The sequence below is a fragment of the Oryx dammah genome, unplaced genomic scaffold, assembly GCF_014754425.2.
Source record: "Oryx dammah isolate SB20612 unplaced genomic scaffold, SCBI_Odam_1.1 HiC_scaffold_3, whole genome shotgun sequence".
Lineage (NCBI taxonomy): Eukaryota > Metazoa > Chordata > Mammalia > Artiodactyla > Bovidae > Oryx > Oryx dammah.
In genome coordinates, this window is record NW_024070187.1 from 4,469,776 (window position 1) to 4,494,313 (window position 24,538).

Sequence of the window (24,538 nt, forward strand, 5' to 3'; positions counted from 1 at the left end):
GAGCGACCCCTGCTTTCCGGCTGTCAGAGCGACCCCTGCTTTCCGGCGTGCGGCATCACCCTTGCATCAGGCTGCCGTGCCTTTCCTCTCTCTCTCTGAGGATAAGGTTTCCCAGGAACAATCCCCAATCTCTTCATCTCCCAGACTTCTGGCATCTCCTTCTCAATTGTCGACTGAAGTATCTTCAAATATGTGATTCCTTAAGTAAACACACTTAATTTCCAGCTGAAATCTGCTGAATTACTACTGTTTACAATAGCACTCCGCAGAAGGAAATCCTACATTCAAAATAAACAAAAATTTTTCCATTCTCACTGATATATGGATGGAACTGAAAAAAAGTATAAGAAAAATTCTCTTGGAGTAAGATGAGGGTGGGTCAATGACAAACTGTGGAAGGCGTCTCTCATTTTCCCACTGGATGGAGCAAGCGTAAGAACAGTAAGGGAGACTCCCTTTCCAGGAAGAATGTATTTCATTATGACTTTACGAGATGGGTAAAATGCTTCAAATGGTTCAGAGAGCATAATCTTTTAAAATATTAAGTGAGTTTTTAATCATAAAGAAATATGATTTAATGAGAAGTCCTGAGATATATGTCGTGTTTCCTTTATGGTGTACCTTGGCCAAAAATAAGAGGGAGAATTACTACAGAGAAAATGAGAAGTGAAGTGAAGTCTCTCAGTTGTGTCCCACTCTTTGCAACCCCATGCTTACCAGGTTCCTCTGTCCATGGGATTTTCCAGGTAAGAGTACTGGAGTGGGTTGCCATTTCCTTCTTCAGGGGATCTTCCCGACCCAGGGATCGAACCCGGGTCTCCCGCATTGTAGGCAGATGCTTTACCGTCTGAGCCACCAGGGAAGTCCATAGAAATGAAAAGACTAGCTCATTGCTTTGAGGAAACAGAAAAACATTATTGATGAACACGAGGAACTCTATTAATATGAAAGTGGGTTTTAATATTCTGAGACAGTTGAAAGTAGAAAGTTGGTGAACAGAAGACATTGAAAATCTCATAGGCAAAGAATAAATCATTTTCTAAGTGAGAATAATACTCAGTTCCAAAGTGGACATTGAATGGAACTTACACTAAACTAAGACGTGGTCTTAATACAGTGACAAAATTAATATATGAACCTTAATTTATTACCCTGTAATTGTGTGTCTTCAAATACAAAAGGAAATGATAGGAGACTTGAGGTGTTTCCTTGAACAAACAAATATATTCCAGTAACGCTTGGAAACAAGAGTTCAACCTGGGATGGCAAGGAAAAGTGTTTGAACTTTAAGATCTACCAAAACTTAATTTGCTTAAGAGTGTTGTCATGTGTTTAGATTCTATTTTGCTTTTCTTATTTTAACTAAGACACAGCACTAAAAATTGGCTTTTAATAACTTTGGTACCAGTTGAGGAGCGATTTCCCAGTAATTGGAGACAAATTCTAGCTCTAGACATTCTTCCTAAGGCTAAAAGTCTTGGTAAAATGCTTTGAATGGCTCAGAGAGTATAATCTTTTAAAGTGTCCCAATATGAACTTATGACACTTTAAAAGATTATGAGGGAAAAACTTCTTGGAAACTACAGTGAGTTGACAAACGTTTTCTGTAACATTTGTTAGGAAAAATCATTAATTTCCCTTTCCTTGTTTCCTTTTTTCAAAAGTTAAGCTATTTCATTATCAAAATCTTTTTTTCTCATCTCTAAACTGGGATGAAATAAGAATAAAGTGAGTGAAAATGTGAAAGCATTTTGTAAATGTAGAGGGCTTTATTGCTTGCACACATACATGCTTAGTGGTGTCCGGCTGTTTGTGACCTCAAGGACTGTGGTCCACCAAGCTCCTCTGTCCATGGAATTTTGTAGTCAAGAATGCTGGAGGGGTTGCCATTTCCTCCTCCAGGGCATCTTCCTGACTCAGGGATCAAACCCACATCTCCTGCCTCTCCTATATTTGCAGGCAGATTCTTTACCACTGAGCCACCTGGGAAGACCACAGGGGTAAAACACAATTCTTATGATGATGATGACAGTAAGATTAGCTTGAGCCTCAAAGTCTTCTTATTTTTTCTCATACAATTACTAGCTTCCTCTTTGAATCCCATTATTTAATTTTGAGTCATGGTAACTGTGGAATGTTTTGATCTTTTTTTTTTTTTCTGTTAGGAAAAATAAGTTGCATTGTTGTATGAGCAGATGTTTACTATTCCCTGGGGAATGTCTGAATAGCTGGCCAGGAAAACAGCAAGTTCTTAGGCAACAAGAAGGTCCTGCTCAACTCAGCTGCTGCACTTTGTGGTGTTTGAAGCTCACAGTAGGCAACCTGGGTGAAGTCATTTAAATGAGCTCTGTATCTTTTTCTCTTAGCTCTAAATTCAGCTAGTAGTTTTTAGCTTTATAATTCTAAAAGTATAATCTTGAAACTAAACAGGTTGGTGGACAGAGAGACCAAGCTGTGTTTCCCAAGCTATCACCATGCCTGATATATGACATATGACTCCTTCCATTCATTTTGAAGGTTTTAAAAGCTTCCACTATACATAAATATCAGGTATATGTCCAGATAAGAAGGTCTTCCTGTGTATGTTCACCTTGAACTCTATTTTTGTAATAAGGTATAACACCAGACACTGCAGGAAAACAGAGACACAAGTCTGTAAGCTAAGATCAAATTCTAAGACACAAGAATTAAAACTTGTGTAAAAGAAGAGGGACAAAGCTCTCCTCCCATTTGAGAGGCATCCATTTGTCGCACAGATGGCTATCTACAGAAGAGGAGAAATGGGGCAGTAAACTCAGGCTCCTCTTGTTTGATAAGTAAGAGATACTTTTGAGTAGGACACTTTCTTACTCAAAAGTTTTCTCTTCCATCTCTGGGAGGAGTTGCCCAAGGTTCCTCAAAAGATGGGATTAGAGAGCACTGGAAGATGCAGGGTGTTCTTTGGAAGTTGTGAGTGATAGGTGCAAAAGGATTCCTTCTGCCTCCGTGAAAATAATAATCCTAGAAGCTCCAACCCAGACCGCTTTGGCAGCCCCAGGAGGAGTGCAACAACCCCAGGGCATGTTGGTAAAGGAGGGCACCAAGCCTGGAAGGGAAGGGAGACATCTGGGTGGAAATTAGAATAGACTTTATCACGTTAACATTAAAAAAACATAAGGTACCCAGGAGCCTGCAAAGAGAAGAAAAAGAATTCAGAGTCTCAGGGTTTCCACTGAACAGACTACCGAAGCTAAAGGTATTATCTTCACCTTTGGAATCATTGTCTTCTCCTAGATTTAAATGACTTCAGCAATCACATTTGAAAAAAAAAAAAAGATGTCTCTCTTGTTATGCAAAAGGAAGAATAACATCAGCCTCTTGATTCAGAAATTTGTAAATTTGTGACGCTACTAAAGGAAGCAAAATTCTCAGCTTGGAAGATTACCATGAACAAACACATTTGTTTAAGAGCTGTTTAGCAGATCATGTGTTCTTTATGTTCTAGATCTGCTCATTGGGTTGGCCAAAAAGGTTGTGTAGGGTTTGTTTTTGTTTTTGTTTTAACAAGATCTTATGGAAACTAACATTTTGGCCAATGCAACAGCTTTCTGACAGAATTTGGGTCTCTCATAGGGACTTCCAAACCTAACCTGGGTTTGGGAATCCAATGCCTCAAAAGTCCTTTTTTTTTTTTTTTTCCTCAAGCAAGCCTTCCCATTTCTAGTTTGATTAGAAACAATTTCTTTAATGGGTGTGGGGCAAGTACCAGCAAAATAGGCATTTTCAGCTCTCACTGAAAAAGGCTCATAGCACTCTAATATCTACCTTCTAGGTGAAATGCATCTTAAGACTCTTTTACCATTTTTGTACTTGTGAGGAGAGTGAGACTTGACCCACAAAGTGTATAAATATCTTGGGATTCTGGGATAAGCAGCAAAAAGTAGAATCATGCGTTCCTTTATTCCCCCTCCAGTGAGGAAGATTTACTTTTTAAAGTAAATTTTCCTTAAATCACTAAAGATCACTTAGCAAATAGCTGCAATTGTTTCAGGCTATCATATTGAAAGACCATCTTTGAGTCAGGCTCATTTTCAGACAAAACAGTCCTGATCACTTATGTGTCCAGAAGTCATCACCATAGTCTCCCATTATTCCTACATCATCTTCATATGTACATGCCCTTTCTTAATTATTATATGTAACTATGGTTTTTGCTATTTAAAACTAGTATCAAAATCCAGGACTTATTGAAATGTATTGTCTCAGGAAGAAAGTGATATCTTTCACCTGAGGTCTCCAGGCTAATCACTTGGTGATTATGATGTGATGCAGAAAGGATTTCCTCATTAATGGAGTGGTCCCTCTAATCTTCAGATTTTATGTTCAAAAACCAGAAAATACATGAAAGACATGTCTGTTTTGATTATCTAGTACTTAACACATACCCAGTTCACAGTCTATAACCTGTAAATATTTAAGAATGAGTATATGAATGAAGTACATGTGAAGTCAACACATGTATGTTAAGTACAAGAAAAAAGTGATTTGCAAATATGCTGAGTGATCATGGGTTAAAGTTCTTGCAGAACAGAGAACATTTTTTAAAAATTCAATTGCAGGCTTATAATATTCTAAGGCTAAATTTCTCTTTTCTGACTACCATTCATTGGCAATAGAAATTACTTTCTAAGCAAGTAGTGGTACAAACTAGTAAGACTTTGTTTGGATATGATCTTAAAGGTCAATCTGGTTTATATATACCCCACAAGAAAGCTCAATTCCCTCAAAAGTTTTCTGAATTATATTTCTTATTGGCTCAGGCTCCTGCATCAAACAAATTATGTTTTGTCCAGTGATTTTTTTAGCCATGTTATTCATGTCTCCTCACATAGGTAAAATGCTCTTTGTTGGAAATAAGCCAGCAGGGCTGAGTTCTGGTATGGGTTCAGCCACCCTCTCGTCATATCTCTGAACTTCAATTTAATCCTTCTTAACATCAAAGAAGCTCAGGTTTCCCTGGTGTCTCAGATGGTAAAGAATCTGCCTGCAGTGCAGGAGACCCAAGTTCGATCCCTGGGTCGAGAAGATCCCCTGGAGAAGAGAAGGGCAACCCACTCCAGTATTCTTGCCTGGAAGTGGAGCTTGACGAGCTTTAGTCCATGGTATCGCAAAGAGTCAGACATGACTGAGCAACTAATACTTCTCTTCACTAACATCAAAGATGCCTCTTCTGACAACTTTATAGGACTATTATGAAGTTCAAATTGAGGCAGATAAAATATTGCAATCCATAGAACTCACGTGCAAAATTGTAATTTTCTTTATTTTTTAAACCGTTCTGTTTCAATCTGGGACCCCACACCCCACCTTTTGGAAAATAATTTAATCCAGTTGACTGCAGGAAACCTCAGCCACTTTGGTGTTTGCTCAGGCAGTTTCTATTTTCAGTGCAGTCCTACACAGGAATTCTCTCCTCCATCTTCTTGCCTTAGCAGCACCTACAATCTGGGAAGCAGATTTGTGAAGAAATCCGGCTGGAGTAGAGTTGCCAGGTGTGGTAAATAAAAATATAGAATGTCTGCATGCGTGCTAATTCGTTTCAGTCTTGTCCAACTCTCTGCGACCCCATGGACGGTAGCTCACCTGGGGTTCTCCTCTGTCCCTGGGGTTCTCTAGACAAGGACACTGAAGTGGGTTGCCATGCCCTCCTCCAAGGGAGCTTCCCAACCCAGGCATCAAACCCAGGTCTCTTACGTCTCCTTCGTTGACAGGTGGGTTCTTTATCACGAGTGCCACCTGGGAAGCCCATAGGATGTCTCAGTTCAGTTCAGTTCATTCGCTCAGTCGTGTGCAACTCTTTGCGAGCCCATGAATCGTACCACATTTAGTTAAGTTTAAATTTAGTAAAAACAACAAAATATTTCATGGGAAATGCTTTTTAAAAAACTACTCTGCATCTAAAACTAAAATTTATCTGGCTGTCTTATGCTGTTTGGGCAACTTTAGGAGGAAAGCATCAAGTTGCAATAATCCATCATCTTACACGGCCATTAGCACCAGTATAATCTAATCCTTATGGTCTTTTCATGGGCTTACATCTTCACTGGCAATCACTGATGCTGCTAGGTCCCTCTTCTCATCTCTTGTCCCCAGATTCATGTGATAAATACTGCGTTTTTCTCAATCTGACAGCAAAGCCTTCTTAAATCCACAGAACCCGAGTTAACCATTTTTATATCATTCTCAGGAATGCAGGAAATTTCTGACTGTGTTTTCACAACACTCTGGGGTTGAGGTGTCTGTCTAAAGACCCCCCCTACCTAGACAAAGTCCCAGCTGTGCTCCTTGAGGCTCTGCAGAAATTCTCTTCAAGACTTGCCCCTTCCCCAGGTTTAACTCAGAGGGTAACGCCTCTTGGCCCTATGATGTTCAGTCTGGGCAGTTCGATAGATGATGGGTGAGTTCCTAGAAGAGTTGGGCTCAGTTTCCCCAAGAGGAGGCTCAACATTCAGGTTTTCCCTGATCCTTTCCCCATTCTTCCTCAGGGCCTTTATCTACTATGATCAACCTTTATCTACCATTCCCTGGGTGGGGGTGGGAGTGGGGAGTGTGGAAGAGGTAAAGGAATAGGTTATACCATCTTTTCATCTTCCCTCTTTATCATTTATGATATGATTTTATGCCTTGATTCTGTTTTTTCTCAAACATTTTGTTATGAAAACTTCAAATATATAGCCAACTTGAAAAGATTTTGTGATGTACACCCATAGATTTCACCATTAAAAATCTCACTCTACTTGTACATCATGTATCTATCCATCTACCTACTGCTCATTTCGTCCATCAATCCATGTTGCTTTTTGAGACATTTCAAAATAAATTACACAAAAGGAATTAATCTTAAATTTTTTAAAATATATTGCTAGAAATACTAGCCTTGCAATTCAAAGCTTCAGTTTTCAGGATAGCCTCTGTTGAAGAGTCTGTTTTGAAATCCAAAGGCTGAATAGGGACAGTTTTTCCTTTTGCATTCAGTGACAAACTTGTTCAGCCCTGAGACAAAAGGTATTTCTCACTGAGCAAAAAAGGATTAGTTACATGAAACAAAGAACCATGTACGTTTGGGGGAATCACCAGTTAATATTTCAGGACATTAACTTATATAATAAAGCACTATACAAATGTAGGAAATATTATTGAAAACCACACTTATACCTTTTAAAATATCCCTCATAGCATGTATAATCATTGATATTATGTATCTATTAAATATTAACTATGATTAGGAGAAAAAAATTAAAGGGGTTTGTATGGAGAAAAGTTAATATTGATCATTTAAACAAAATAAAGGTGAAATATTTACTTATAAAATGAATAAAAATAAAATGTATTCAAACAGAACAGCTTTTTAAAAATGGGTAGATACTCCTTCTTGATCCTTTCTTATTTGGAGACAAAATATATATCTTTGTTTATCCCTGTGGTCTTTCTCCTCTGGACTGTGTTTTAAGAAGTAGCAGTATTCTATGATTTCCTACTAAATAAAGATTTATACATAAACAGATATTTTAAAAATGTGTATGTCACTAGCCTGTGCTCTAAAGATACTATGTTAGTTCCCAAGGCTAAAATGATATTGACTCTACCTTCAAGAAGCTTACAGCCTTGAGAGAGAAAGGTACATAAAATGACGGTTTTATGATAAGTGCAGAAATTGATGCCTCACACAGCAACCTGGGATCACAAAGGAGGAGGTAACTAACTCCTCTGGCAAACCAGAGAAGCCTTCAAAGGGGCTGGTGGTCAGACTGGATCAGATGGGTTACTGCTTTGGGCAATGTTGAGAAACCTTTAGACTGGAAGCTTCATAAAGTCTTCAGTTTCATAAAGACTAGAGAATAGTTGGCAAAGTCCAATTTGCCCGATGATGTAACTTGAGATGCACTAAAAACTAGAAGTGTGCAGTGGAAATAGAGATGTATGGACTGCATGGAAGAAGGGCTTTAAACTCCAAGCTGGAGAGAAACAAGCCTGTATCCCCCAAGAGGATGTGGAATTTGGGACATGCCTCTCAGGGGACTCATCTAGTCCAAGCCCATGTCTGGGGGATGAAACAGAGGTCATTTACTAGTTTAGATGCCAAGAAGTTGATGTTCCTGATCCTGAGATCTTTTTTAAACTCTTGAGTAGGTACCCACTTCATCAACATTGCAGATTTAGTTTGGGATGGGGAGAAGGCTTTACATGTGTCTGAGCATTGCTTGGACTTACACAGGTACTAAAATAGTTGGCACTATTTTAGGTTTAAGAAATATGGAATAAACACAGACAATAACAACATATAGGGTATGACCTACAGTGCTATGGAAAAAATATAGCAAGAAAGGGCTGAGATGGAGAGCAATTTTAAATAGGAGGCCAGGTAAGATCTCAATGAAGAGATGACATTGAAGTAATTACTCATTGAAGGGGAGGGGATGAGCCATGCGGTTATCTAAGAGAAAGACAGTTCTGAGCAGACAGAACAGGGTGTGTACATGACAGGTTCATGGACCAGCAGTGTGGCCAGGACGGGGTGGAGTAAACAAACAGGAGGATACTGAGAAAGAGGTCAAGGGTTCACAGGCAAGTGCAGGGAGGGCCTCGAGGGCCACTGTAACGATAGAGTGTTCTGCTTTCACTCTGAGTGAAACAGGAAGCCACTGAAAGGTCCTGAGCAGAGGAGTGACATGAAAGGACATATTTTAAAGACTTGCAGTGGCTACTGGACTGAGAAAAGATGGGAAAGGAGCAAGAGTGGAAGCAAGGAAGCTGTTAGGTTACTGCAGTGACGCAGGTCATGTAGCTAGTACAGGGGGACTAGGCTTGATGCAGGGACAGGTATCAGTCACTACTTGATGCTCTTTTAAGAATTTTCATGTGGACAAAATCAGAAAGCAATTATTGACATTTCCATTTTGAAAATTTATAAAAAGGCATGTTTATTTCATTCTTTCCTTAAACTGGGAAGACTCTTGGCTTTTGTGGCAACGTGTTGCTTTCCTTTCTGGATGTATTTTCAGAGATCCGAAAAAATATCCAGATGAATTGGGTAAAGCTGTGAGGAAAAAGATACCTCGAGGATGACTCCAAGATTCTTAGTCAAGGGCATGAAAGTTGTCACTGATTGTGATGGGGAAGACAAGTTTTGTGGGAGAAAATAAGGAAATAGCTTTCATACAAGTGACGAAGGAGGTATCTATTAAACATCCAAAAAAGGATGATGAGCAGGCAATTAATATAGGTGTTTGGAGTTCAGAGCTGCGGTTCATTCTACATGCCCCAGATGAACTGATTATTAAGTAGTTTGATTACCATGAATTGTTAAATATTTAGGATATTACTTTTGATAATATCTATTAAGTGGTATTAGAGTTGTCAGTCTAACCCATTTAATACATAATGTGCATATCCAGCTTTATTTTTACTAAAAAGCCACTTTGATTATGTAATTCCTTTGCTCAGAGGTCTTCAGTGGTGCCCCATGGTCTATGTAATAAAGTTAAAATTTCTTAGTCTAAAATTAAAAGCTTTTTGCAATTTGATCCAAATCAACTTTAGGCAGAGCACATGAGCCCCTCTCTAGTTACACTGTGCTTGTAAGAATCCTTCATACTTAGGAGGCTTGTCCATCTCTGTTTCCTTTAAGTTGCTCCCCTTAATGGTAATATAGCTCAGTTCTCACCATCTATGAACATCCAATCCATCCTTCAAGGCCCAGCAAAAATTCCAACTCCTGCAATAACTATGAAAGCTCAGAATGAGCTCTCTCTGAATTTTTACAAGCATGCTCATATATGTATACATATATATATATATATGTTTCATTGAAAGTAGGAACTTTTATTTTTCCTTTGGAACCCACTTAGTGCCATGTGCCTTGTAAGTGATATATAAATGACTGATGAGCCCTATCCTTAAGGCCATATTATTATTAATATCTAAGCTCTTATATATGTTATTATGAACAGCAACCCTAGGAAGAAGACACCTTTACTATCCCTAGTTTACTATGTGGGATTTGAGACTTAGGGCCTTAAGCATCATTCCCAAATTTATAATCAGTGAATGGTAGAGCTGAAATATGAATCCAGATGACTGCTTTCTAAGGGCAGATGTTTTAGTCACCACCAGATACTCTGTCTCCTAGTTAGACAGCTTAGAACAGGTAAGTACTGCTGCTTAGAGTGGGTGGCCTACCCCTTCTCCAGTGAATCTTCCCAACCTAGGAATTGAACTGGGGTCTCTTGCATTGCAGGTGGATTCTTTACCAACTGTACTATCTGGGAAGCCCACTTAGACAGCACATTCACTTAAAATGCAGGCAAATCGATCCAGAAAGCAAAGGAAGTTTTTCAACCCCCATTCTAAAAAGATATTGAAGAAAAATCCATGTTTATTTCACCTACCAAAGAATCTCTCCAAGCATTTATAGAAATGTGATTTCTCTCAGACTAATTTTGAGGGAGTTATCATCAACTGGAATGACTGTTCCTGACCACTGACTGGTAACTCCTTGGTCCTTCACCTCACCGTATTTCTGTATGTTTGTTATTTTCCTCTAGATATTAATATTATTTTAGTCACTTGAGAAATGAGAACTCCTCGGACTTGCTTTAGAAACATGGAGTGACATGTCCATTTCTCTGAAAGTTACTGCAGCTACTAAGGCTTCTCAGGGAACAAAGTCTGGCTAAAAGTCAGACACTGCAAGTATACAGCATATGTGAGGCAGTGGAGGTGAGGCGAAGAGAGCATTTATAACAGAAAATATCCAGAGTATTCCTAGGACTGTACTAATGTACATTCCTTTTTTTCTCCCACCAAACTTGGGGCACTCCAGGAGAGTTATTATTTATTCATAAATCACCACATGGCTCTCTGAATCTAATAGAAAATCCATTTGTTGTTAAACTGGCATGGCAGGAGAGGCAAAAAATAATATAATGAAAAATGCAAAAATACAAGATTTCCATTCAGTAGAATCACTCACACCCTGATAGCCTACAACAACGAATGTTCAACAGGATACCCATACAGACAGGACCTACAGACAGACAGCAATGCCTGGCAAGCAAGTGTTCTTTCTAACCACTGCTTTAGGTCAGCGCCACCACATCCACCGGGTTATTCTTACTAAAAATGCAGATAAGGCTGAAGGGAACTTTGACCGTATATAACTATGCTTTGAGTATGAGTGTATTTGGGAGGAGGGGTTGGGAGAGAAAATAACACATTTTTATGTTATTGGTTTTTTTTTTTTTCCTGATGAGTGGATTTGACAGTTAATGAAGTGTCAGTCTCCAGGAAACCCCTGCTTATATTCCCTAAAATCAAATCACACGTGACTCATTTTACCTTTAGAACTCTGAACAATTTGTTTCCCACTTGTACTTTTGGATATCGCCTTAAGGAATATCATTCTGTTTCACTCAAGTGTACCCCCTAAACAGACCAAGAAACCAGGAGAAAGTATACACACACACACACACACACACACACACACACACACACACTCCAGATGGAGAGAGCCACAGATATCAGGGGCGTGGCCAGTTCAGGAAGCAGAGGGAATTCAGTGTGGCAGGAACACAAGAAGCAGAGATGGAGAGCTAAAGATGAAGAGCTAAAGCAGACAAAGGAGAGTCAAATCCTAGCCACCCATTCATTCCCTTTTAAAGAGTTTGAACTTCAGGAGTTTTAGGATTTATCCTACATATATGTTAATATTGAATGCTGCTGGACACGCCTCAGTCGTGTCTGACTCTGTGTGACCCCATAGACGGCAGCCCACCAGGCTCCCCCGTCCCTGGGATTGTCCAGGCAAGAACACTAGAGTGGGTTGCCATTTCCTTCTCCAATGCATGAAAGTGAAAAGTGAAAGTGAAGTCACTCAGTCGTGTCCGACTTTTCTCGACCCCATGGACTGCAGCCCACCAGGCTCCTCTGTCCATGGGATTTTCCAGGCAAGAGTACTGGAGTGGGCTGCCATTGCCTTCTCCATGATATTGAATAGAGAGGTCTAAAGAAAACTGTAAACTAAGTAACTCAATTCTTTTCGCTTTCCTTTCTATTCCTGCCTCTCCCTTTTTTCCCTTTCCTCCAAGTCAAGAATGACGTCTTCCGCTCCGTCACAGCCCCTGTGTGTAGCTGAGAGCACCTGCTTTCCGTGCTTTTATCTGCACCACCTATCAATTATTCCATTACCTCAGTGCCCCGTAAAAACTACAAGCCAACTCATTAAAGCTGAATGTTAGTGAAAAAAAAGATTTTACTTCCCTGGAGTTATGAAGAAAATGTGGACCAACTACAGAAAAAAGAGTCTTGAGACACCCAATAACTTTGTAATGAATTATTTTCTGTTTTAGTTCCATAAGAATTAGTAGCTCTTACAGAATTATGCATGACATTAAATTTCACACAGTTAAGCTGATACTCATAAGACATTGCCAGAAAATCCGGCCCTTAGGGAAATAAGTACCCCGAGTTGTCAAAAAGTCAACAGTTACTTAATTGATCTGGGAAACACAGTGAAGTTATGGCAGTTCGGCTACTGAGGAAAGGTTTGGTGTGCCTAGGCTAGTCTTTGGTAACTTCCTCCTCCAGTGAGAGAAACTGCCAGTAAAGGAAGAAAGGCAATTTACACACATAGCAAGGCGATCTGCCTTGTATGTTACTCACAGCTTGCCAGCTTGAGACATCCTGGGAAGCCCCTAGCTGGAAGAGAAAAGTTATCGTCACAGTTGCTTTTAGCCGTTATTCTGTGTAATTCACATACAGAGGCACTTCTGTACATTTTCAGTGAAAAATTGTTACTGTTGTTTTCTGTCACAAGTTAACTATTTTTGTAGTATTTTTTAAATTACATATATTTTGCTCTCACTTTAAAACACAATATTTTCTTCTTTTTTTCGTTCTGCTCTCCAAGCCTCCAGGAAAAACAGCTTCTGTGGCACATTTCTTACAGAGCACAGCTAGAATGAGTGGTGCAGAAAGTTCTACGGATCATGCAGAGGTAAGAACACATTTCTGGGAGATGAATTGACCATATGTAGCATCAACTGTATCGCTAATGGCTAATTATGCAATGACTAATAAGAATAGAAATGTCTAGTTTGCTTTCCTTAGCTAAGATACGCTCTACATATTTCAACAATGCTATTCAATAAAGAAAAAATATCTAGGTGACTGGTTGCATTTTCTTTGACACCTCTGAGCTACATTTCTTTCTTTCTTTTTTTTTTTTTTACAAAGTGAGAAATAAAAGCCTATCCTTTCAGCTTTCCAATTCTATGTTTCACATTTTGCTCTTGACTTAAAAAGAAATTTGGTTTAATGTAAAATTTAAGAGAATATTATATTGGTGTGCTTAGAAATAAAATCTATTACAGCAATAGAGTACCTGTGGTAAAATACTTATATACATGCAATTAATATCACATTCTTTGCTCTGTTACTGTTTACTGCAACAGATACTAATTGAAAGTGTTTTCTTGAAGTATTTTTTAATGATAACTAAGATATAATAGGACACAGACTCTTTCGGCCATTCAGGTTTTAATTTAGCAGTCCCAGAACTTGAATCTCTTAAAAGCTGATCTGGGCATTAGGGTAAATGAGAAAGCAAGGTCTGAATAATTTGCACATAGATTACATTTTATTGGGAGTAATTTTTCTTTAAATGAGCCCTTAGAAGGACCAGTGACCTAAAAATCTTTCTATGCCTTCATTAGCAAATAAGAAGCACAGCAAAAACAAGTGAAAAGTTTCTCCAAAACTTTGTATTTGACTGTTTTGTTTCATTTTAATACACATCTATGTCAGATGAATGATGGTAAAATGTTGATTAATCTCCACAGAAATTCTTAGTGATATATTTATGACTTGTAAGTCATACCTATTGCTGTGCTTTATCTATCTTGCAGATTTAATATATTTACTAAATCATTTTATAAAAATTTGATAAAGAATTATTTAAAAATAACTTTTAAAAGAAAATCAAGTGTCAAAATACTTCATAATTTTTTCAGAGAAAATTGTATATGGAAAAAATGCAATCTGATTACTCTCAATCTAAATTCTCAGAAAGGTGAAGTCGCTAAGTCATGTCCAACTCTTTGTGACCCCATGGACTGTAGCCTACCAGGCTCCTCCGTCCATGGGATTTCCCAGGCAAGAATACTGGAGTAGGTTGCCATTTCCTTCTCCAGGGGATCTTCCCGACCCAGGGATTGAACCCAGGTCTCCCGCCTTGGAGGCAGATGCTTTAACCTCTGAGCCACCAGGGAAGCAGAAGGCAGGGTTATACAAATATCTCTTAGTCACAGAATTTTTTTTTTTGTCTTTGTCGTAAATAGAAAACAGACTTTTTGAGGACCCCAAATTCAAGTTCTAAACCATGGTGTGAAATGGAGGACCCTTGAACTTTAATATGAGTCATGAAAATCAGTGGTATTTATTAAAAATAGAGGTGGGATGAATAGGTGGAGCAGAGAGAATTTTAAGACAGTTCTATAAGACATTCTACAGGATCTTATAATGATAGATACATGTCATTACATATTCATCTACAGCCACAGAATGCACAACAGCAAGAGGGCATCATAATGTAAACTGTGGATTTGGGTGATAATGCTGTGTCAGTGCAGGCTCATCTGTTAACAAACACCACTCTGGTAGAGGATGCTGACAATGGGGAAAGCTACCCATGTGTTGGGGCAATAGCTCTATGGGAAATCTCTCTACTCCCCACTCAGTTTTGCTGTGAACCTAAAACTGCTCTAAAAAGTAAAGTCTATTAAAAAGAAGATAGAGTGCTATAGCTCCCTTTCAGAAAATCTGATCGGTGTTCTGGGTGCCCTATGTTTAGCAAGCCCCCAGGTGAATGCATCCTAGTGGTGAGAGAACCGCTCGTCTAGAATCCAGTCTTTCGGCATCTCTGCTTTGCTGAGCCCAGCACACACTAAGTAGGGTTGCTTCACAGCATTTTCCAAATCAGCTATGACTAATTTTTAGTCTGTTCTGATCCAGAGTAAGTTCTGTCCCTTAGAAGTCTTCCTAAAAACCAGAAATCTCAATTGCAGGACCCAACATACTTCTCCCCTGGAAACTGATATCACTTCTGGCACTGGGTCAAACCAGTTTGAGGTTAAGAAGCAGGTATAATCATCCTCATGTTTGTCGACCTACAGAAGAATGCCTCTGTTTAAATGCAGTCTTAGTTACACGTGTGTCTGAATAGGAAGTAACTAAGAAAACTAAGAACAGCGTCTAGAGAGGTGTAAAACACCATGGAACCCTAAAGCACTGAGACAAAAGCTAGCAAAGATAGAAAAATAATTTTATAAATCATTTCTAATGAAAAAAGTCCTTGAAATTCCATGAAGATTACAAAACAACATTTCTTGTAACGTTTCTGGCAAAGGCCAACATGTTTTGAAAATATTTCTTATTGTTCATGAATACCCTTAAGCAATTTCTTGGTCCACAATAATTATTGAGCCTGAGACTAAATGGCAGATTTCCAGGCTACCCTCATCATCCAATTCATTGTATTACTTTATGATTCAGCCATGCAATGGTTTTAAGACTATTGAGTTAGAAAAGAGAAAACAGTACTTTTGTGAACTTTGCTGGAGATCGCTTTAGACAGATGGTAGGCAGTTTCCAGAATTTTTATGCTTTCTTTAAATGAATAATATTTTCTTAAAAATAAAAAAGTGATTAATTTTTCACCATGCCAATGATTTATTATTAATCTAGATTTGTCACTTAGCGGCTTTACACATAGGGCTGGTTAAAATTGGGTTGGTTTAAATTACACAACATGAGATAACCTATGCTCACCTCTCTAAGATAATCATATGATGGTCACTGAAGTAGTTAATGTATTATTGTTGCTTCAGAATCAGTTTGTCTCCATGTAACATACTGTGTTAGTCTCCTTTTCTTGGTTCTATCATTCCTCTGACTTTTAGGGCCACTCCAAATCATGGGCATGTCTACATACATGAATTCTTTTTTAAAATTTTACCAGGTACATACCTAACATATATCTATGAAACTTACCTGATTTCTATATACATTATATTCTGTATTTTCATTTTTTGGGGGGAAAAATGATTAAAATCCAAATTCATAAAATTCTAATTTCTTGCTTACCTCTTATATAGATGCATTTGTAATTTATTCAATAATTGTCAAGGCAGTTAATTCATATAAAAGAGTTTCTAAAATATAAAGCTTTTTTCATCAATAGTTCTCTATGAAGGAGATAATATTTTAGCAAAATTTTTATAAATTACAACATGAGAACTTGTGAAAGGCAGCATTTCTCCTGTTTATTTGATAGACTATTCTGCTTTGCTCTTTTTTTTTTTTTTAAGTGTGCTCAATCGTCAAGAAGAAAGAACTTAAATTCTCTTGAACAAAAGATAAGATGTCTGGAAAAGCAGAGAAAAGAGGTAATTTTGCAATATTAGTTGGAGCAACATGGGCCATGGATTAATGCTGAGAATAAGAGGCACCTAGTGCCTTTTGTTTTTGTTGCTGGTTGCAGTACGTATCTTCAGGGTAACAGACTGCATTGTACTGAGAGCAAATGCTTCTTTCTTAGTCAACTACACGTCTCTCATTCAGTCTCTCAATGCTTGTGCAAATGAATAAAAATGACAAACCCATGAATTCAATCATTATAATTTAATTATTTTTTAATTAGATGTTTCTTCCACCTGGGCCAGGTGAGTTTATCATCTGGGCTGTTAATGCTCTGCAATTTGACACACCTTGAAACTCAAATTGTCAAAGGCTTTATTGTATAGTTGACTTGGGTACTATGACATCCTGAGTTGGCATCTGACCAAGAGGGGTTAAGGAGCATTATCACAAAAGAAGTTTGTTTTAAAACGTCATTGGGTATGTAATGGATATTCTTTTGAGTTCTGTTTTTCTGAGTGTAATGAATGTTAGAACTTCTTTATTCTCCTTGACAAAGGAAGAGGTACAAAACTAACAGTTCTGGCACCACGTTGTCAATCTGGCACTTCCTTTTCTAAGTCATTTTCTACATTACAGCCTTTCTGTCTTCTTCCACATCCTCCACCCTTCTTCGATACTGCGCAAAATAGTGTGCTCTTCTGGGGAAGTACTGAACTTCAGCAAAGTAATGTTACCAGAGCACAGAAATGTTAGTCCCTAAAATGACAGCAGCTCGGGGGTCTTTATAAAATAATATTATATAGTCTTATACTAAAAAGTCATATCTATTTCTAGCATCAGAGTTACCTAGCTACTGCCTCTCTGTATTAGATATTTTGTTTTGTAACTAAGAGAAAGTTTTGTTACCTTTTTAGTCATTATATCTATCTTCTCCATGTCTGTCCTATATTTATAGCTGTTGGAATTTCTTTTAATGTGGAAAGCTACAGACTTCCTGACTAGAAAACTAAAAAGAGGTCATAGTGTTTTTCCTTTCATCTATTTAACACATAGTTTTGAAGTTTGAAACAAAGTTTCAAATTGTTTGCAGCCTAAATTGCTTCTAAAATTGTCTTATGACAAAACTATTATTCCTCAAATGATCTAAGCTTTCAAAAAAGTGATATTATCTATTAGTTGAGTATATTATACAAATCATGTACTATTTTTTTTAAAAGACACATTATTGCAAGCAAATAATTATCAGTTAATGAGACTTGGAATTTTTAATATAAATTCTGCCTTTAAAAGCTATATGAAATATTACATTATAATAGTCAAGATAAGCACATAGAAAAATATGGAAAATTTTGAAAAAATACTTCAAATATGAATAAATATTACAGAAAACCATTAATGCAATTTGTATCAGGTTCTAGTTGGATTGAACAAAGAAGATGAAAATTCAGATAAGTATGCAAAGTTAAAAGTTTCTAATAAATTGTTCAGCTGACTAGTCAAGACATACCTAAGATGTACTAGTTTTTCATATGTGAGCCAATTATGAAAGGTGAATGTGTTAACTCATCCCAGATCTACCAGACCTTGGTGGAAAGAATACTGTCTTCACCAATGACTTCCAAAATCTTACCTCAAAAAGTGATTTTATTTTGACTGAATTTCCAACTGGGCAGAGTCCTTTGTTGATTTACCAAATTCTAATAATTTCAGCTCCTGGAAGTTAACCAGCAATGGGATCAGCAATTTAGAAGCATGAAAGAGTTATATGAAAGAAAGGTAAATACCTCTCTGTTTGGTATTTGCTTTAAATCAATAATCTGAGTGAGCCAAGTATGTGAAGATTTTCATTGATTTCAACTACAGGAAATTTGTGAATAGCCAGCCATCTGTTGAAAAATGATAAGGGGGAGGGTGCTGAGTGTATTACTGGCCTCACGGTACTGAAGATTAATGAAGGAAGCAAAGGTGTCAGTGAATTGTCTTGAGAATGTAAAAATAAAGATACTAAAAGTAGCCTCCAGCAATATCTCTAGGTTCTTATGCACATTTATCATAGCTCACAGAGCATCCTGGCTGTGTTACTAGGAGCCATAAAAGCACAAAGTTATATGTGAGGTGAGAGATGGCTTAAAGTTCATACTGTTTTATACAAGGCTGGTTCTCTAATTCTTTATAGCATAAGCTGTTGCCCACAGATAAGGAAAGAATGCTAACAGTGAGTGAGGGAAAATGGGGCAAACCCTCTTCTCTCTGAAGCATGTTTGACAAGAAACTTTTGTTTTGGTGAGAAGTAATCTTTTTTCTTTTTGGAAAAAAATATATTTAAAGAGGAAAAGTCAATTTATTATTTAAAATCATTTCGTGTTTCAAAAGAGAGAGAAGAAAAAGTAAACTCCCTAAATAATTTAAAATTAAGAAATTTGACCACAAGTGAGAAATACAGCAGAATTGCTCTTTTCTTCCCCATTTTGATACTCAAAGTATTACATTTAGAAAAAGCAGGATAGTTTTCACTACATCAGGCCATGGCCAAGCCACTTTATATATTAATATTCAGAGGGGCATCTTTTGAGTCTCCAAATTTTAAATCACATGATCCCAGAGAAAACAGTTATCTTCCCAAAGGGCTTGCAGCTGCGTGAAGACCCAGGGTTAAAATGGTCACACTCCCCATCTTTTGATGAAGTGCTTGTTCCTGAGGCTTCTCTCCCTGGACCTCTGTCACCCAGACAACTAATTTGGAATTTAATAGCAGGTCAAGAGGCTTAGCATGCACTGCACAGCAGGTCAAGTGCTGCAGGTTATTGAGGAGTAAAGGCCTTATCTGTTTTTCTGCAATGTAAGCATATTCACTGATTTCCATCCTTCGCTGCCCTCTTCAGATCAGGCAAGGCACACCTTGCCAGTTGAAAATAGAATGACAAGCCTCCATGGCTCCCGTAAGGTCTAAGAGTTTATTCCCTCCAAAGGGGTGTGGTCTGGAGAAAGGAGCCTACAAGCTGTTTTGGTGTTTGCTTTTTTCTCTTGTAGAAGAAGCAGCTGCCACCATGCCCAACTGGCATCTGTATGGGTTCATCAGTCATTAAACTGGCTGTACACACACACACACACACACACACACAAAAAGACCTGATCTTGGTTTGGGACAGTGGGAAGAAGAGCCCCTCCCTAGGGGATGCCCAGGAGTGAGCCAGATCTGTCCCCGGGTGTTAGGTTGGGAAAAATACAGGGGTTGGTGGGCTTCGGACTAGGTGTCTGCAGCTGTCTGTGAACCACTCCTGCAGGTCGCAGAGCTGAAATCGAAACTGGATTCCGCAGAAAGATTCCTGGGAACACTGGAGACGGAGCGGCTGCCGAGCCCGAGGGAGAGCTGCCCGCCGCGCTGCTGGACCAGTGAGCCGCTGCGGCTTGCGGAGGTGGGAGGGGCTCGGGATCGAATCCCTGCCCGCGATGGGCCCGGGTGTACATGTTACGCAAGGGCCCAAACCAGGGGCCAGGTCTCTAGAATCAGAAGGCAGGAGGCTCCCTATTCGCTTCCTCCTTTTCCGTTCGGTAGGCTCCATCTGCAGGGAGAACCAAGCCACAGATTTAGGGGTGTTTTTCTAGGGCATTGCAGCCTAGGAAAAAATTCATTTTGCTTTTTTGCTTTTACTCATACTGATTTATTTTTACTGCTATTGTCGATAATATGACAGATCTTTGTACAGCTGCTTTTCAGCTTACAAGAAGTTTTACAAATAAGTATGACTTTTGTCACCCTAAAAAGATAACATTTTGAAAAGTGTCTCACCCTCCTCATCTCATTTAACGTTCTCTGCCCATCTGTGAGGAAAATCTTACCTTTGTCATTTTAGAGATGAGAAGGCTGAGGTGTAGAGTTTAGACGGCTTGTCAATATCTATAGGTAGCACATGGGAAAATGAAACTTGAACCCAGTCTCCAGATTGGAAGGGTCCTTTAATCCTCCTGAGAACTAGAAAGTGGCATTGAGATGATGCGTTTTCTTAATGTGGACTCCTGGTTTTACTTTTAGTTATGGGACTTTACAGTTATGGGACTATGAACAAAGCTAGTAAAGATGATGGAATTCCAGTTGAGCTGTTTCAAATCCTAAAAGATGATGCTGTGAAAGTGCTGCACTCAATAAGCTAGCAAATTTGGAAAACTCAGCAGTGGCCACAGGACTGGAAAAGGTCAGTTTTCATTCCAGTCCCAAAGAAAGGCAATGCCAAAGAATGCTCAGACTACCGCACAATTCACTCATCTCACACGCTAGTAAAGTAATGCTTAAAATTCTCCAAGCCAGGCTTCAGCAATACGTAACTGTGAACTTTCAGATGTTCAAGCTGGTTTTAGAAAAGGCAGAGGAACCAGAGATCAAATGGCCAACATCCGCTGGGTCATCAAAAAAGCAAGAGAGTCCCAGAAAAACATCTATTTCTGCTTTATTGACTATGCTGAAGCTTTTGACTGTGTGGATCACAACAAACTGTAGAAAATTCTTCAAGAGATGAAAATACCAGACCACCTGATCTGCCTCCTGAGAAACCTGTATGCAGGTCAAGAAGCATCAGTTCGAACTGGACATGGAACAACAGACTGGTTCCAAATTGAGAAAGGAGTACTTCAAGGCTGACAGGCTGCTTATTTAACTTACACACAGAGTACATCATACAACATACCAGGCTGGATGAAGCACAAGCTGGAACCAGGATTGCTGGGAGAAATATCAATAACTTCAGATACACAGATGACACCACCCTTATGGCAGAAAGCAAAGAAGAACTAAAGAGCCTCTTGATGAAAGTGAAAGAGGAGAGTGAAAAATTTGGATTTAAACTCAACATTCAGAAAACTAAGATCATGGCATCCAGTCTGTCACTTCATGGCAAATAGATGGTGGAAACAAAGGAAACAGTGAGAGATTTTATTTTGGGGGACTCCAAAATCACTGCAGATGGTGACTGCAGCCATGAAATTAAAAGACACTTGCTCCTTGGAAGAAAAGCTACGACCAACCTAGACAGCATACATCTCCCTCCCCATCCCACCCCTCTGATTAATGTTGAGGTTTGACAGAAAACAGCAAAATTCTGTAAAGCAATTATCCTTCAATAAAAATAAATTAAATTTTTAAAAAAGCAGAGACATTACTTTGCTGACAAAGGTCAGTCTATTCAAAGTTTTTCCAGTAGTAATGTATGTATGTGAGAGTAGGACTATAAAGAAAGCTGAGCATCAAAGAATTGAAGCTTTTGAACTGTAGTGTTGGAGAAGACTCTTGAGAGTCCCTTGGACTGCAGGGAGACCCAACCAGTCAATCCCAAAGGAAATTAGTCCTGAATATTCATTGGAAGGACTGATACTGAAGCTGAAACGCCAATACTTTGGCCACTTGATGCGAAGAACTGACTCATTTGAATAGACCCTGATGCTGGGAAAAATTGAAGGCAGAAGGAGAAGGGGACCACAGAGGATAAGATGGTTGGATGGACCATCACCGACTCAATGGACGTGAATTTGGGCAAGCTCTGGGAGTTGATGATGGACAGGGAGGCCTGATGTGCTGCAGTCCATGGGGTCGCAAAGAGTTAGACATGACTGAGCAACTAAATTTCACTGAACTGATGGGACTTCATGGATATTGTAGGAAAAGGGCAGAGGCCCTTGAGCTCTAATGGTCTCTCATTTTTTCAGACAGGAAAAAGAAGAATAATGCTAATTTTCTCAGGTGAAGTCTTGTGACTGATATTGTGATGAAGTGGTTGTGTTTTACAACATGTACCAGTCTTAAAGCAGTTTCACAAATTAGTACATGACACCATCTGTTCAGATTTCCCACCTTGCTAAGGATATCTTTGGCAGTGTCCAAAGAAAGCAAAGTTTATCAGTTCCCTTTCTGCCATGTAAAAGTTCCTTTCTGTTCCATCTATACCCAACACAGGAATCATGGTTATTTTTTTCCCTATGCCATTTGGATCATTTTCTAGTTGAAATAATTTTCTCTTAAGCTATGCTAAATTAGAAAAAGTTGGTGAATTTTCTCGGTGTACATATAGATCTATTCTGGTTAAACAAAGGCAAATAGAAATATTTTCACTTTTAAAGAAAGCAACTCACCTAAAGTTGATTTCTTAAATCATTGTTTTGGGAAATAATAGCTATTAAAACAATATACTTTAACATATAGATTTACCTAAACTCCAGAATATTTATTTTACTAGGTTAAATTTTTCTTCTCATTGAGAATCCAGGTCACTTGACAAAATGTTTACTGCCCAGAATATAAAATTAAGAGATAGGAGACAGCTGTTGTTTGAATCCAGAACCTGTGTCTAAGCCACCAGCTTTGCTTTAGGTACTTAAAACACTGGATTGCTTGAAGGTGATCTGAAAAGTGGAGGAGTGATGGCAGTTGGACAGGCCCATCTCTACATTTTAAAAATAATCATCACAAAAATACAGCACTCTGAGTAATTATATGTGGGGTAGGGTCTTATTGCCTGAGGTTTTATCCTTTATCCTCTTCTGTCTCTCTCCAGGTCAGAATGAAGCAGGGCTTTGAGATATTGGTATTTTCTGTTGCAGTGACACTTTGTGCATTTTAGAACTTTCAATTATTCTTTAGTGAATCAGGCTTTTGTCACCACGTTAAAACAGTGCATAGGGAATAGCTTATTCTGCAGACTCATTTGATCCTTAAAAGTTAGGAGTGGGGATTTTGACATCTTGTTCTGGGGTCACAAAACTTAGTAGCAGTAAGGATAACATAAAGATTTCTTCTACCCTAATCCTGACTTCCACCCAGAGTTGTTGTTTAGTTGCTAAGTCACATCCGACCCTTTTAAGATCCCATGGACTGTATCCTGCCAGGCTCCTCTGTCCATGGGATTTCCAGGCAAGAATACTGAAGTGGGTTGCCATTTCCTTCTCTAGTGGATCTTCCTGATCCAGGGATCAAACCCGCCTCACCTGCATTGACAGGCAGGTTCTTTATAGATGAACCATGAGGGAAGCCCACCCAGAGACTATTACTCGAGTGGGATGTTAAGTAAAAAATCTAGTAGGTTTTGTTTTGTTTTGTTTTGTTTTAATTTCAGTAGTAGTCCTGAAAAATCATCTCATCTGAATTTTATTGATTTGGAATTTGTTTTCTTGCTTTCTATTTCAGAAGGAAAAGGAGAGCCTAAATGGAGAATTACATGAATTGAAGATAGAGAATAACCTTTTGAAGGAAAAAAATGCTCTCATGAACCACAAGAAGCAACATTATGAATGTGAAATAAAACGCCTCAATAAGGTATCAAGCCAGGTGAAGTTGGAGAGGTCAAATGTGAGGTTTCTGTATGAAGAGTACATTCTGAGCTGAAACTCAGCAAAATCCACTCACGCTGCAATGCAGCTCACAGGCTTGGGGGGCTTGCACAAAAGGGCTCTGTATTATAAATCTCTCCTATATTCCTCGTTCAGCTATACTTGGCTAAGGATTTTTGGGGAAATTCGTGTCTCTGCAAAGATTGTCATGAAAAAGATAAGGAGATATTATAAAAGAGAGTAAGAATTTCTTTTTTGGTAGTTCAAAGAACCACATAAAGCAAGTGGGTGTTTGTGAAGAGTAGTGTATGTCTTGGTCAACCACAAAAGTTTCCTGAGGAAACAGACTGCACTTAAAAATCATCACTGTGGAGCTGCTGGGTGTGAAGCAGACTATATGGAAGCAGGCTAAATGCCAAATCCAAGAATGGCGGCCTTTCTGAGAAAAAGCCTTTTAGGGGGGAGAGTGGGGATAGATCTATTAAAAAATGCTGGTGATTTTAATGCCTTCGCTCCAACTTAACTATTCAAAGGGGCCACCTTTGAATTGCTACAAAAGAATGACTTGTGAGTGAGTGTGTCTGTGTGTTGTTTCATGGACTAAACCTTAATTTTCTGTGGGAAGGGATTGCTGACTTATTCAGAGGAAAAAAAATTAAACCCTTTGCTGTTGACTTTTTCATACATGGACCATAGAAATACCTGTAGGAGTTGAAATATTCATCTCTCAAGCTAGATATTTCTTGGCCAAAGTAACAGAAATTGTCTT

At 38.6% G+C, this 24,538-nt stretch overlaps 1 protein-coding gene across 1 annotated transcript in view; it reads left to right on the plus strand.

Annotated features, from left to right (window-relative positions):
- Positions 1 to 24,538, plus strand: part of TNIP3 (TNFAIP3 interacting protein 3) — a 114,908-nt gene that overhangs the window by 67,660 nt on the left and 22,710 nt on the right. Inside the window, exons 7-11 of the mRNA XM_040238373.1 lie at positions 12,947 to 13,033; positions 16,404 to 16,481; positions 18,166 to 18,231; positions 19,740 to 19,871; positions 23,627 to 23,755. Coding sequence (XP_040094307.1) covers positions 12,947 to 13,033; positions 16,404 to 16,481; positions 18,166 to 18,231; positions 19,740 to 19,871; positions 23,627 to 23,755 — 492 coding nt within the window. The remainder of the gene's footprint in view (positions 1 to 12,946; positions 13,034 to 16,403; positions 16,482 to 18,165; positions 18,232 to 19,739; positions 19,872 to 23,626; positions 23,756 to 24,538) is intronic.